The sequence below is a fragment of the Mastacembelus armatus genome, chromosome 9 (assembly GCF_900324485.2).
Source record: "Mastacembelus armatus chromosome 9, fMasArm1.2, whole genome shotgun sequence".
Taxonomy (NCBI): Eukaryota; Metazoa; Chordata; class Actinopteri; order Synbranchiformes; family Mastacembelidae; genus Mastacembelus; species Mastacembelus armatus.
In genome coordinates this window covers 17533326-17548261 of record NC_046641.1, presented here as the reverse complement: position 1 = coordinate 17548261, position 14936 = coordinate 17533326, and the positions used below count along the sequence as shown (strand labels likewise).

Here is a 14936-nt window from a genome sequence, read left to right as displayed (position 1 = left end):
TTACTGTACTGTTTGGCAGGTCTATACATTTGGAGCCACAAATGTATAGACCTGCTGGAAGCACTAGAGGAAAAGTCATGGGATCAAATATGTTTACACAAAATTTAGTTTCAGTGTTGTCCAACCACATTAATAAAATACAGTAGCTTGCTTACAGAAATGATGCTAAAACCATCTTCTTATTAAAAGAAGGTGTTAGAGATTTTTCAGTTACAGCTATGTGGTTACAAAAACCTAATATAATGTTACAATGATTAACGTTTCCTGTAAACACAATGTATTTGTGTGGGATATCAGTTTTAATAGAATAACAAAAGAGGAAGAGAGCAAAGGAATAGAGAAGAATGCCATGCAGGAAAAAGAGACAGACCGGAGATAAAAAGCATAAAATAACATTGCAATGACATAAGTTTAAAGCTTGGATGATAGGTTGTGACAATGAGAGATTTCCAAGACAACTGGAGGTTTATTCCCATATGCCAGTCACTACGGCAACAACACAGCCAGTTGCCGAACAGCTTTTGTGTGCGTGTGTGCGCGCGTGCGTGTGTGTGTGTGTGTGTGTGTGTTAGTTAGATTCATGGTGAAGTTTCTCACTTCAACCTTTACTTCTATTTCCTGTCGGTGCAAACATGAGTAAAATGCATCCTTTCAGCCACAAACATTAACTTCTTCTGTTCAGAAGCAGCTCATTTTTTCCTCTTTCTCGCTTTAACCTACATACTCCTAATCTCTTCTGTTGGGTCTCATTTCCCCCTAATTCCTCCTGGTCCCAGTGGTTTCCTGATGGTGACCTTTCGTTTCATATCCTGCCTCGTGAATTAAGGGCAATAAACAAACACACAAGCCCACACAAACAGGTGCCCATACACATACATAAACATGTAACAACATATATACAACTATGATGCCTTCACTCACAAGGCATCGCATGTGACCAGATCACAATGAGACCAGATGCAGTAATTTCCTTAATGAATTAAACATAACATGTATTCAGTGACCATATGCAAACCCTGGCTGGCAGCTGATTGACTGGCTCATTTTTCTGAGTACCACTGAGTGCTTCTGAGTTCAAAGAGCCATTTTGACCTGAACTGATCATACATCTGATACACTAGCAGTCATTTGCCATCCTCTGTAGTCTTTTCCAGCCATGTATTCACTTAATATTAACTAAGGGTACAGAACCATGGCCTCATGATGTTCAAGAGGTGTAAGGGCGCAGTGAAAGCGCTCTGCACAGCTTGTCAAATTACCTTCCTAATGGCCAGCTTGTCAGGTTGCCTCGTCTCTGTGGAGAAAGAAAGGACAAGTGGGGAGCGCAAAACCATTCTCTTCCTTGTCATAGCAAAATCATTTGTCTTTTTATATGAAACCTTTTCTTTCTTTTCTTTTAAGTCCTGCTTCTCAAGTACATCCTGCTTGTATTCAAATGGTAGTAATGACTTGGTTCTATGGGAGTAGAATGTAGAGCGCGGCCAGTTGTATTGTGGGCCTGTCAGTCGTTTGTCTGCACTCTTTTAGAGTTGCCTCACCGAGCTTTAATAAGCTTTCCTATTAAGTCTAGTTAACCATCATTCACCTGAGTAATCAGTAAAAGGTCAATGACTGGATTAATTATTTCTCCTTAACTGCAAAATTACATCTTCAAAATCAGTATTTTTTTTTTTCCATATCTAACTTTTCATAACTTTGACTTTTAAAATATGCCTTCTATATCCCTCTCAGGGAAAGCAGACACAAGTGACCAATCCTTCTCCAAAAAATACTTTTCAAGCTAAAAAAGTTTTTTTTTTTTTTATTTTATGACCAGATTTTTATCATACCGTCTGAGCTGTTTGCATGAAGCCTTGAAGCCAAATATTTTAATGAGTGTTTTCTTAGCTTCTAACAGGCATGGTTAGCATGTGTCTAAACTATGGTGTAAAGTTAAGATAGCAAGTTTTACCATAGGTGTCAGTTAAAACATATTATTGCAACTGTCCATTATCACATGATTAATTTTAAAGCTTGACATAACATTACATAATTGTTTTATGGATTAATATAGAACCCCAATTAGGTATCTCAATTTTTATTCAATTAAATAACCATCCCCACTCTCCCCTTCTATATTTTTTTTTAGGAGAAAAAATAGAAAGTGAATGTAGTGAATGTATATTAAATGTAGGTATTTGTATTCTACAGGTGAATATGGACCAGTCAATTCACTGTGTTCACTGTGTGCATTGAACAGATCACTGCGTGGATGCAAAACAACTTTCTCCAAATAAACAGTGACAAGACTGAAATAATCATCTTTGGGCAACAAAAACAAAGAGAAACTGTCTCTTTCTCTAAAATCTAAAAATCAAGTTAGAAATCTAGAGGTAATCATGGACTCAGTCTTGAATTTTAACAGCCACAATAAATCTATAACATCGTCAGCATTTTACCATCTCAAAAACATTGCCATGCATTCATCTCTAGCAGGTTAGATTACTGTAACGGCCTATTCACGGGGCTCTTAAAAAGAGCTGTAAGGCAGCTGCAGTACATGCAGAACGCTGCTGCTCGGGTCCTGACTAGAACCAGGAAGTATTACCACATTACTCCTGTTCTCAGATCTCTGCACTGGCTTCCTGTCGCTCAGAGAATAGACTTTAAAACAGCCCTGATTGTGTATAAGTCTCTTCATGGCTCAGCACCACATTACATCTTTGACATGTTGATGCCATATGAACCATCTTGGACTCTGAGAACATCAGGGACAGGCCTTCTGCTTGTGCCCAGAGTCAGGACTAAACAGGGAGAAGCAGGGTTTCAGTTTCATGCAGCTAAAATCTGGAATAGTCTTCCTGATGTTAGACGAGCCTCATCTCTGGAAATGTTTTCAGCTCTGCATATGACAACTGAATATGTTTTATCTGCACTGATTCGCCTTTAATTTAATTTCAAGTTAATCTATTATTTGCTGTTTCTTATTTTGATTTTTGCATTGTACTTTTAACTTGTCTTTTATTTCTGTAAAGCACTTTGAATTACTGTGTGTGAATTGTGCTATATAAATAAACTTGCCTTGCCTATTTTCTATTTTGTGTTAATTTATACTGCTACTTTAGTGCGTTGCTTGTGTAAATATTTTACTTTTTACTCTACTACAGCTTTAGTTTCTGGTTACTTTGCAAATTGAAATTAATCTAAAATACAATTAGCGAATAATATAATGAGTTGTTAGAAGTTAAGCTGCCCATCCATTACCTACCAGTTATTCCTGCTATCCAGGATTGTAGCCAATCCTAGCTGACAATGGGCGAGAGACAGGGTACACCCTGGACAGATCCCCAGTCTATCATAGGGCTGACACATAGAGACAGACAAACAAATTAGGCTATATGAAATATTTAAAATTAGCTCCCACTGTACCAGCTGCTGCATTAAAGTGATGCCTGTACATTAATAGATCCATTGATATCATCCATTTATATAATATATATTATTCTGAAATGAATAATTTTATTGTGGTATCCTATTTAGTACCTGAGCAAAATACTGAATGCTCTATTTGTATTGACGTGGCGCATTTCTTCATTATGCTATTAGGTTTTCTGAGCTGTTTGCAGAATGGGACCAATCCTCATTAGTGTATATCTTCTTTTCTTCCCTTTACTGTTTGATATTATGTGTGTGTCACAGGGATAGCTGAAGGTGGTAATTTTATAATAGAATACCTGAAAAATAATTTTTTATCTTAAAGTGTTGTCCTTTTTCAATAGTCAATACATATGTTGACTCACTGCCCTTTTAATGAACTTTGATATACAGTGACCAGGACATCAAAATGTTTTGTCAGTTAAAATAAAACCCATTAAAAACTTTGATACGAGTGTAAAATTGGTCCTTTCGTCATTCCTTCTCAAACTACAACAATCATCCCCTCTATCCATCCAGATGAGCCAACTTATTGTTTCCTAAGTCCAATTTCCTCATAATTTTCTACTCCTTTAATGACTCACATCCCCAAGTCCAAGGTAGGCATGCACATACACACACATATAAAGAGGTATGTTTTTGCCATGAAGAGAAACCATTTGCTCATTTTGATGGTGGACTAAAAGAGAGGTTGAGCTGTCTAAGTGGATTTTTCATTACTAAATGTAATAGGGCAAAGAAAATTACAGCTAGCAAGAGGGGTATTAGGATTGTTCATGTACTTTTTACACTGAAATTGTAATGACCAAAGAGGTACAGTGCAGCTGTATATGAGCATTAGAGAAATTAGCACAGTGCTTTCTCTTTCTCTGTCTCCCATGCGTGTGCTCTGCCCCTCCCATCTCAGTCTCCTCTATTCAACTGCTATATACAATTTGGAAAGGTACATCCAAACTCACAGGAGAATGGAAAAAGCTTATTTTATCTCTTGTTTCAGCTCCAGACTGAGGGAGAAGTGGAAGGCTAACATAATCGAGGAAATAATATTTCAAATGGAAAGCTATTAGGGCAGTCAAGTACTTTCCCATATTGTTCTGAAATATGTCCTTTAGCATTTGTTGACGCATGGCAAACTTTTAAAGACTCAAAAAATGTAATTTCCTTACAAGACTGCAGTCCAGCCTTTCAATGAACCCAAGGCCCACAGTGCACATGTAATGCATTTATGAGTTCATGATGAAGGTAATAAACTTCTGAGAGAAGAATTTGTGCTGAAAATGTTCAATTGGTTTCCTCTGTTTCCTCCATGACCTCTTCCATCCAAATTATTTACTGCTTAGAACTAAAACACTGTATGTGAGCTATGGTGGAAGCAATACACAAATTCTATAGTGATGTAAAATGCGAAGTAACAAGAGAGATGGAGCCTATATACACAATTGTATTATATATATTAATTGAGCATATTGGCATTTGTAGATGTCCTAACAGTTAAGGAGAACTTAAATGTCACAGATGTTTAAGGTGGTATTACTTGACTACTTTATATACTACTGGTAGTTAAGGCTAAAAAAATACACCATATTTTATAATCTCAAATGTTCTAAATGTAAATATTTGAATTTGCAAAGTAAATACTGAAGCTGATTATTAAATGTAGAAATAAAATTATTTAAGAAAGATGTGGAAATATTCCCAAATTCCCCAAAATACTTATACAGAACTTAAGTATAAGTACGCTGTATTGGCATAGGTAATATGTTACTTTACTTCATCTGACATTCAGGTGTTTATTAATCCCAAACAGAACTTTGTCATGCTCCTCATCAGCAGATGGAGTTTGCCCCGTTTTTCCATTATTTATTTGCACTTTAAGGATTTCTCAGCCATTGAGGCTTAGAAGCTAAACATCTGAGTTCATTGACCATGGTGCAGGGAAAACAGTCTATTCTCAGAGGCCATTTAATTGTTGTTTTGGAGCTTTTGTGATCTTCTGCAACTGCAACTTTATTTGTTTAGCTTTAAAAACAACTGAAATTGACCAGTGCTGTACAAGGTAAAAATAATGAAACGGCTTAAACCTGATAAAATCAGGTAAAATCAAAATAGATAACATAAATAATGTCAACATGTTAGATTGTGTCAATCTTCATTGACAAATGTTTTAAAACATTTTATTTTATTTGTTAAAAATAATTAATTAACCTTTCTTTTAATTGGATTTTAACAGAACTAAACCCTCATTTACAGCTGAAACTTAAATCAAATGATGGCTCTATAATAATAACATATTACCACACTCTCATCTGTAAACCCAAGGACATGGCCCCTCATATTCCCTATGCAGTATGTCATTCTTCTTTCCTACATTTCAACCTAAACATATGAAAATAAAATATTAAATAACAATAGACAATTCAGGAAATGTATATTCTCAGAGATTTTTTTATCAGAGGTGTACACAGCTATACTGAGTACTTACCAATAGCTTCCTGTCAGTCTAATTACCACTGAAATACATCTGTACTGTACACTGCAGAATCACTTCAATACCCACCGAGACGGTACGTCTCGCTTGTTTTATTTACTCCATCACCCAATATTCATTCCACTTGTCTCTCCCTATGGGTTGCTTCTCTCCCTCTCCTCCCAACCCCTCCATGGTTTCCAGCCTCGTTAGCACATAATATGCTATTGACATGCATAGCAGGGTCCTGATTTAGATGTTCAACCTGATTAGCCCTTAATGAAGCGAGCCTGGCTACCTGAGTGGAAGTGCACTCATTGGTGTAGCACAGTAACATATGTGCATGTGCTCTTCTGCATGAGCACAAAGAGGCACAAATGTAAGCACACATACCTTCTGACATACATTCCCTGTATTATTTTTATTGTCTCATGTTTTGCTCGTTATCACACTGAGGACATCGATGTAAGAGAGACTGAAAACTAATTACAATGTATGACAGACAAAATCCAAATTAATTTAAATTGTTGAGATGCTTTATCTTTAAGAGAGATTTCTGAAAGCGCTACAGAGCTACAAGCTCAGATAATACTGCAGGGTTACTTTTAATCACTCTTATGTGTGCTTAAACAGACTGCACCCCAGCGGTGCATTTAATAGAACTATTACAAGCCAAATGAAACACAGTGCTCTGGGTATTCATCTAATTTTTGAGAAATACAATACTCGTTTGACAAGAAGAGAAAATTGAAATCAGCAGCAAGTTCTTACTTCACATGTTTTATTAGTCAGAGTGAAAGAAAATGGTAAAATCTCAAAATACACATTAATATGGGCAGAACATCACATTTGAGGTGTGTGTGATTTCAAAGACAAAAATGTGGATGAGGCTTCATGATGAAAAGATAACTGAAGCTCATGGCCTGTCCATCTGGGTTTTTTTTTAACTAAACCTCTGATATCCATCCAATACAAAATTAGTAACATAAATTAAAATGTTCTCATGTATTTTTCTTGTGAAATGATGTAGAGCATTGAAGACAGAAAACTGCTCTCTGAATAGATGAATGAAATCCTCTAATGACAACAGAATGTCACATTCACATATAGCAGATGGGGTGCATTGCAACACACTGCTTGCTGATCATCAGATATCCAGTTGACAGAGTCTGCTCTCCAAATCTCAAGCAGAAGGGTAGGTTGATCACCAACCTTAAAAAATACCTTAGTTCTGATACACAAAGGAACACTTTTAAGGCAGTGCATGTGTGCAATGTTCCCTAGTTACATTCTCCAGCAATATATTTCTTTGCTCCCTGTCATTTCCTAAATATCATCTACTGCTCAACCTCTCCTCTGTGTTTATTTTTTCCTTTCTCTCACCCTTTGTTCCAGCTCCTGAAGTACTTTCTCAGTGACAGGATCTGCTTTGGTCACCACAGCTTTCCTACCCTGTGGTTCAATCACGATGGTCATAACACAACACATGTCCACCAGTTCTTCCTGACATCTCCTCATGCCAGCATCCAGCACACCTTTCCGGGCTGGGTCGCGCTTCAGAGCCCCCTTCTCTGCTACGGAGAAGCCCAGCAGGCCTGTCAAAACCTCATCAGATAACTCCACATCCAGGTAACCAGTTCCATCAGATATTGTAGCACAGACACGCCAAACACCATTGGTGCTGCTCAGTTTCCCCAAGAGTGTCACAATGAAAGCTTTGACATGGATCTCTGTGGTGTGGGACTGTGGTTTGGACATTAGCCCTTCAAGCAAACACAAGTATGTAAAGGGTGGAGAGGTCAGAGTGACAGCAGGGACTGTGCAGCCACTCTGTAGATTTTTCTTAGCAGATTGGTGGTCAAATTCACTAGTGTCTGAGGTGTAACTTTGTCTGTAAGTGGAGCCTGAGATTACTACTTTGTTGCTAGAGCTCTCTCTGTTTCTGCTAGGTCCTTGTTGAGCTGAGGGAGGGAGCTGATTTAGCCCTTCAGCAATCCCAGTTTGTTCTCCAAAGGTTTCCGCTTCTACAAAAATGCAATCCATGTCCTCATCCATAAAATCGTTCTCAACACTAGTTACAGATTCTAGATCGTGTGATGGCTCTGTAGCTGCTGGGAAACAGCATTGTGTGGAAGTCACTGTGGCTGATTGCCCTGTAGCTCCTCTAGTGTAGCCTTGATAGTCTCTTTTCTGTGTGGTGGATCTGGAGTTGATACTACCAACCCATGTCTCAGAGCCACTTAAAGGCTGCTGCTCAAGCTGAGCTGTTTTTGTTGCTCCGTCTAAACTGTTAGGATTTCCTGTTATTCTGCTGTTATTCTGTGGTGTGTTTCTGTGACTGCTGTCAGACTGTGTAACAGCATTTGTGCTTTCCTGAAAAATTACACTGTCCAATTCATCCAGGGGAAGATCATCGAAGTCTTCATTGGGAAAGTCTTCATCTGTCATGTTGTGATCTTGCATCATGTGGTCAGAGAGGCCAGTGTCATTTCTGTGGTAATGACTTTGGACTGAGCTCCCTCTGCCACTCTGGGTTGAACCACTTCTGTAAGATTGGATGGGAGAGTCACTTCTGGAAAACATGAGCCATATATTTAAATCTAGAAGAAATATGATAATTTGACAACAAACATATGTCATTTATATAATAATTAAAATGGATTTAGACATATCGAATAATTTAGCAACATCAACTTGGTTAGACAAGTGTTCTGGAGTGCAGAAGTAAATGCTGAAGTATATTATAAAATATGTCTGTATGTAAGCTGTAGAATTAAAGTGCTAAATACTTCTTGAAGTAGCTGAAAGATAAATGCTTACAAATTTCCTAAAGGCAAACATTTTGCTATAATTCAAAATGTCAAGTTATATTTGCCCAACGGTAAAAACTGAGTTTCAGCACTAAAATGTCAAGACATCACCCTCATGTTAGCCACCCACCTGGATGAGGTTGTGAAGACATGGCTCCTGATAGAGGAGCTTCTTGAGGACTGATTGGAGAACTCACTCAGTGTCCTATAGCCACTGTCTGTAACAGACCCTCCCTGAACTCCTTCCACCCCCTGGGACTCCACACTAGCCAACAACTCAGCATCATCTAGCTCCAGGTCCTGGTTCTCTAAAGTCAAAACAAAAAGACTCTGTATAAGAAATGCCTGTCTTTAGTATCTAATACCTAGACATGCATCACATCCACATGAGGTCAAGACAGCAAACAAAAATCATGTGTGACCTAGTGATGCAAATGCACTGATAAAGAAGTTTGACATTTTGCCAAGTCTGAACGATCTTCTTTTCATGTTCATCTTCCATCTCCCAGATGCTGCACAGCTGGTGTTCATATCTGCAAGTGGTTTTACTAAAGATTTCTGGTCAGAAGGCCCCCTGTGGTCTCTGGCACTCACACAGGAATTTCCAATGCTTATACAGAGTAACAACTTTGAATATATATACAGTTTAATTTAGTTGAGAGGGTTCTATTCAATTAACTTGTTATAGGAAGATACTACATTAGACAACAGTTCCTTTTTTATGTTATTTGCATCATTCAGATCACACACGCTTGACTTTATTACTATGGTTTATTTTGTGCTCGTGCTTATCAAGGTATTCCATACTGTCTCTGGTGGCCATTCAGAATTCACAGAACAAAATGCAATCAATAGGCATTTCAGTGATTTAAATTACTTCTGTTAAGCTGATGTTTTATATTGTACATATCTTATATTACCACTGACCTCTGTGGAATATGATCTACCATTAACCCATTACTGCCCATATTTTGCTATTATGCAAATTAGTGACATTAGGCATAATAGTAATTATTGCTGCTATTGATCAGTTTCCCCAGTCAACAATCCAAACAAAACAAAAATGATTCAAAAAAAAAAAAAAAAATCAGTAGCCTACAATGTCATGAAATTAATAACGCCGCTACTGAAACAGGGCTTTGAAATTGAATGGCAACAAAAGTTCTTGTTCAATCATTGCTGTTCCATCATCACAGTATTTCAGAGAAGGCTTAAATACATCCGCTCTGGTTGAGCAGGGTTTCTGTTCTGTCACTGCATGACACAGGCTCTGTGAAACTTTTAAAAGATTTAAAAATAAATTTGCATGAGTATACCTAGTGGTGGTGCTGGTGGGGCCTCCTCTTCCTCTTCTTGCTGCTGCTGCTCCTCTTCAGGAAGTCCCAGCATCCGACACAGCACCCTGCCCTGTCACAATAGTTTTGAAACATAGTATAACAGAACCACAATAACTTTATCTCAATGGAGTTTTACATATTCAGAAAGAGGTTTTGAAAGGTGGATGATTCCATATAATATTATGCAAGACAAACATGGACTGATAGAACCTTGTTAAGACCAAAAAAAAAAAAACAAACAGAGCAACCTGGTCATTCCTGTCCACCAAATCTTCCACCTCACCACCCAGGACCTTAATGTTGGACGGCCCCAACAGCAGCACCCCCAGTCTGCACACAATCTGCCCTTGTAGCTGCAACTTTGCACCCGGCCTGGAAGAGTATAAGGAGTCTTTTAGAAAAAGCTGGAAGAAAATATTTGTGTTTTTAACCAATAAAAAACAAAGTAAAATGCATGTTAAAAAAAAACAAAAAACCAAAAAAACTAGACACAACAGCTGATAGATATATTTATTATCACATTTTAGGAAGGCATGGTTCTTCTTTTTACACAGTTAGCAGCAAAAAGACTTCACAGTGCAGTTTATTGTTTTATAGATCAATCCTTGACCTGAGTGCTGTGCTGAGTGCAGGGATAGGCTGATACTCCATGGCCTCTAAGCTCTGGACCCCATCTGTCACCTGTACAACAGACAGTAAATTTGACCAGGAACATCTGAACAGGGAAATGATTATGAAATTATTTATTTATGCATTTATCCAATTATATTTATGCCTTTTTACTTGAGACCTGCAGCTCCTGTAATTCTGTATATGTACATTACACTGTATGTTGTTTAGCTTCCCAAAACCTAACTGCTGGTGGGAATTTGAAACAGTTTTTTTCCTGCAGTTTTATTATACATGCTGGACTTTATTGGAAATGCAGAACTTGTCTGAATATATTGGATATATTACCCTTCCTTCAAACAGTAATTCTAATGCATTTTTAACTGCCATGGGTTTTTGCATCTCGTGACTCCTAGAACTGTGGGGCTGGCTTAAAATGGTCTGAGAAACCAAAAAAAAAAAATGAAAAAAGTCAATGGAACGTTTCTAAGCAACGCCAGCACTATTCTTGAGAATCCATAGAGCAGTGACAAGTGTATTACTTAAGGTGAAAATTACAGCCTGTGCCTTATATTCCAGCAATTTACTCTTTCATATGTTCTCACTGATTGCACCTGTCCACTCTAGTTCAGTTAGGAAAAGAAGCAGAAGTTTCATTATTTTGTCCAACAAAACACACAGAGACAAAAGGTTGGTCATAAGTTAGTGCTGGACATTTCATATAAGTTCAGTACAATTCTACACACTGGTAAATAATGTAACACCATATTAACAATGCTGAATACACTGTAATCAAGAGTAGTTCATGTCTAATGCCATAGAAGTACTGCAATATAATTTTGCTTTCAGGCTATTATTATCACAAGCCTTTTACAAAATAATACAGCTCAATTCAATTGTTATTGAGTGGAGTTTCCCCTTAGGTTTTCACAATCTTTGCAAGTTCTGAGACTTATGTTTTTTTTTAGTATTTATGCAAAATCTAATGGTCACATACTAATTAAAAGGTAGTTACATTGTTTGTTTTTTTTAACTTGATGTCATAAACAGAGAGGTGACCTACATCACACATACTGTCCATGTTTTTTTTAATGGTTAAGGCACAACATTGAAATACAGAGATACTACTTTATTTCATAAATGCCTCTGACCTGCATTAGCAGCATACGGGTTGACTTTGCTTCCCAGGGCCGCTGGGTGGCCTGTGTGACAGCAGACACCTCATCGTTGGCACAGTCTGTGCCCCTCCACTTCTGCAACTGACCATAAGCGGGCTGACTGATGTCCAGTAATGAATCAACCTAAAACAGAGAGAACTTTGAGTATGATGCCTTGAATATCTAATGAAAATTTTGACATCACTGTCTTATTACAAGACCCTGTACACTGTACTTAAACTGCTAGTCTTAAGTGTGAGTGGAAGATGCAGCTTGTTTCTTCCATCATTGCATATTTTTGGAACCGACTAACATTTAATTACTCTGTCTTAGGGTTTCCAGCTGGGTTTCCATTTTCCATCTACGAAAGAAAACGAGAATCCAGGGGTGCTTTGTTAGTTTGTTAATATGGCTTCTGATTGTACAGCATTGTTGGCTGTATTACACAGAATTCACCAATAATGAAAAGTGAATAGGAAATACTGAGGCTGCTATGATATAAGAAAAAATTGCTTTCAACCTAATACAATACAACAAATACAATGTGTGAAGAGACTACAATAAAAACATAAACCGACAGGCTAGTTAAACAAATGCAGTATTTGTTCTAAGACTGAGTGTGGACTCAATTTTACTGTTACTTAATTTTCCTTATGAGCTGGTTTCCCCTCCCTTTTGCTTGTGTTCTGCTGTAGCTGTGCTTGATTTTTAACAAGGGCCAGGCATCGTCCATAACAAAATTCTAATAATAAACATGAGATCAGCTATATAGTATAAAATATATGGCAAAAAGTTTGTACCTGGACACAGAATGTGCCACTGAGTTTAGTCTTCTGTGCCTGAGCGAGCCCTTCAGGGAGAACAGGGTAGTCCAGGTCCCTCAGATCTGTCAGCAGCCACTGATCCAGTGCCTAAAATTTCAGATAATGTAGTGTTGTTTATTTCCTTCTGTATTTTATGACATTACATTCACATCTGTGGTATGACAAAGAATTTGTTACAGTCACTTCCTTGGCATGAATCAAATTATTATAATTATTATTATTATTATACACTATGATTTTGCCATCAGAAAACTTTTAATTATTCAAGAAATCAATTTGCAAAACCACAGAAACATCAAATGGATTTTGACTGAGCAGTGTCATAAAGTCAGTGCAGATTTTGGTCTATTATCATGATTTGAACATTCTTGCCTACATAATTCAAAAACTTCTCTCTAGGGCTGAAAACTGGGGACAATTAATTGAATGAAATCTTACAACTATCACATTACCGGAACCATAAGGAGGTGATCTGTACTTTGAGAAATTAAGAATTTTTCTCAAGTATCTATTTTTAAAACCAAAAACTTTTGGCCAAGGAGGAACACAGCTGTTCAGCAACAATATTTAGGTATGCTGTGGCGTACAAATGATGCGTCAATCCAGGAAAACATACCCCACATGACGCCACCACCAGCTGGTACAGCTGACACCAGGCAGGAAGAATTCATGCTGTTTACACAAAAATTTTGCTCTGCTGTCACCATGTTGCAACAGAAACCAGGATTTATCAGACCAGGAGGTTTCCTTTCACTTCTCAATCACCCACTTTTGCCAATCATTACCCACTGTGGCATGCTCTTCTTGTTCTCAGCTGACAGTAGTAGAAATGTGCATCATCCTGAGCTATTGATGCTTGCCTGTGCCAAGGTTCAATATGTTGTGCTTTCTGGGAGCTGCGTATCTGTGTAGGATTTGACAAAATTTGTCTAGTAAGCCCATAGTGTGTTTAGTATATTTTGAGATCACTTGCCATGCCAAGGTGAATAAAACAGCAACTTCAAACATGCTCTGAGTAGTTACATCTGTTCAGTGTATAAAGAATGCCAGAGTTTTCATCCTTACAAGAACAAGAGACATACAAAACAGCTCCTGTGTCAGAGACTGTTCAGTTCAACCCCCTGGGTTACTCATTCTAGCATGGTACACCTGAAAGACAGACATTTCTAGAAAATGTAAATATGGGTGGTGACTAAACAGCTGTACAGCTGCAATTAACATATTATTTTCATTGTCAATCTGTGGATTATTTTTCTTACTGTTTAGTCTATGAAATATTACATTTTTGCTTGACTAAACAGCAATATAAACAGATGAGAATATCAAAATAGGTACAGATTCATTTTTTGTTGATTAATCTACTAATTGTTTCAGCTTTGTATACTACATGAAATGACAAGAGACTGATTAAGCACTGGAAACACATCAGCTGTCTGCAAAGAGTTAAACAAAACAAATACAACATAATCAGGAATGACTGTTCCCTCATCATATATGACCAGCTGTTGTCACATGCCCCATACTTAATACGGGGCATGTGATTAAAAAAGATCTCCACATCCACCTGGCCATGAAACAGATACTAACTGATCTAGCGTGTGATCATTTCGTATTCAGCGGTTGCAATTAGACCGATTATTAGAAAAATTATTAATTAGGCAATTGTTACCTGTTGGTTGATTTGTTGCTGTGACAGATAACCTGCTCCCCCTGCCTCTTCCAGTAACCACTGCACACAGGCCTCCAGCCAAGCAAAGGGCACCTGGACACTCCAGGAGGACTGCAGCCAGGCCTGGGTAGTACGTACTGCTGCCTGGATCTCAGGGGCCATCCTCTTCCTCTGTGTGTATTTGACCTAAGACGACTTTGCGCTGTTTTCTCCACTGTTATCAGATACACGATTTAAGTGTCTATCATGTGATTGTTTTGGGCTGCAATGACTAAGACATTGGACACACAACGCGTCTGAACACTGTGGAGTAACGTCTCTTCCATGTAGTGTTGTGGAAAGTAGCCAGGGCGCCAAAACTGACAAACCAAACTATTTAGCGCTGTTGGTGCTACTGTACCTTAGCTTTATGTAGGCAGAACATCATCACTGACGCTATTATGTATAACAGCAGTTATTAAACCTAACAACAGTGCCTCTGGAAGATGTCAGGAAACACAAACAAGCGTCAAGCTGAGACTTGCTTTCTTTAAAACAGGAATAAAACGAATACTCACAGTAAATTGCATACTGAACACATCCGGAAAGGGGGTATCTGGCACCTCTTTGGAAACGCCTCCACACTTGTGATTGACGCGTATTTTAACCA

At 37.9% G+C, this 14936-nt stretch overlaps 1 protein-coding gene across 3 annotated transcripts; it reads right to left on the bottom strand.

Moving 5' to 3' along the window:
* Positions 1–6699: 6699 nt before the first annotated feature.
* Positions 6700–14922, bottom strand: rmi1 (RMI1, RecQ mediated genome instability 1, homolog (S. cerevisiae)). 3 transcript variants are annotated; one of them, XM_026320739.1, is made up of 9 exons: positions 14845–14922; positions 14288–14501; positions 12595–12705; positions 11789–11938; positions 10639–10709; positions 10277–10400; positions 10008–10098; positions 8822–8999; positions 6700–8453 (listed from the first exon to the last, which is right to left on the bottom strand). In XM_026320739.1, the coding sequence occupies exons 2-9, from the start codon at positions 14447–14449 to the stop codon at positions 7244–7246; spliced, it is 2097 nt and encodes a 698-aa protein (XP_026176524.1). In that variant the 5' UTR covers positions 14450–14501; positions 14845–14922; the 3' UTR covers positions 6700–7243. The 3 variants fall into 3 exon arrangements, with proteins under 3 accessions (XP_026176524.1, XP_026176525.1, XP_026176523.1); XM_026320740.2 differs by having other exon boundaries at positions 6700–8426; positions 14288–14897; XM_026320738.2 differs by having other exon boundaries at positions 14288–14895.
* Positions 14923–14936: the final 14 nt, after the last annotated feature.

Coding starts and splice junctions, on each gene's coding strand:
- rmi1 (XM_026320739.1), bottom strand. CDS start 14,449: ATGGCCCCTGAGATCCAGGCAGCAGTACGTACTACCCAGGCCTGGCTG. Junction 10,099..10,276: donor TGGTGGACAGGAATGACCAG/GTTGCTCTGTTT, acceptor CTATTGTGACAG/GGCAGGGTGCTGTGTCGGAT. Junction 9,000..10,007: donor CCCACCAGCACCACCACTAG/GTATACTCATGC, acceptor TTTTGACTTTAG/AGAACCAGGACCTGGAGCTA.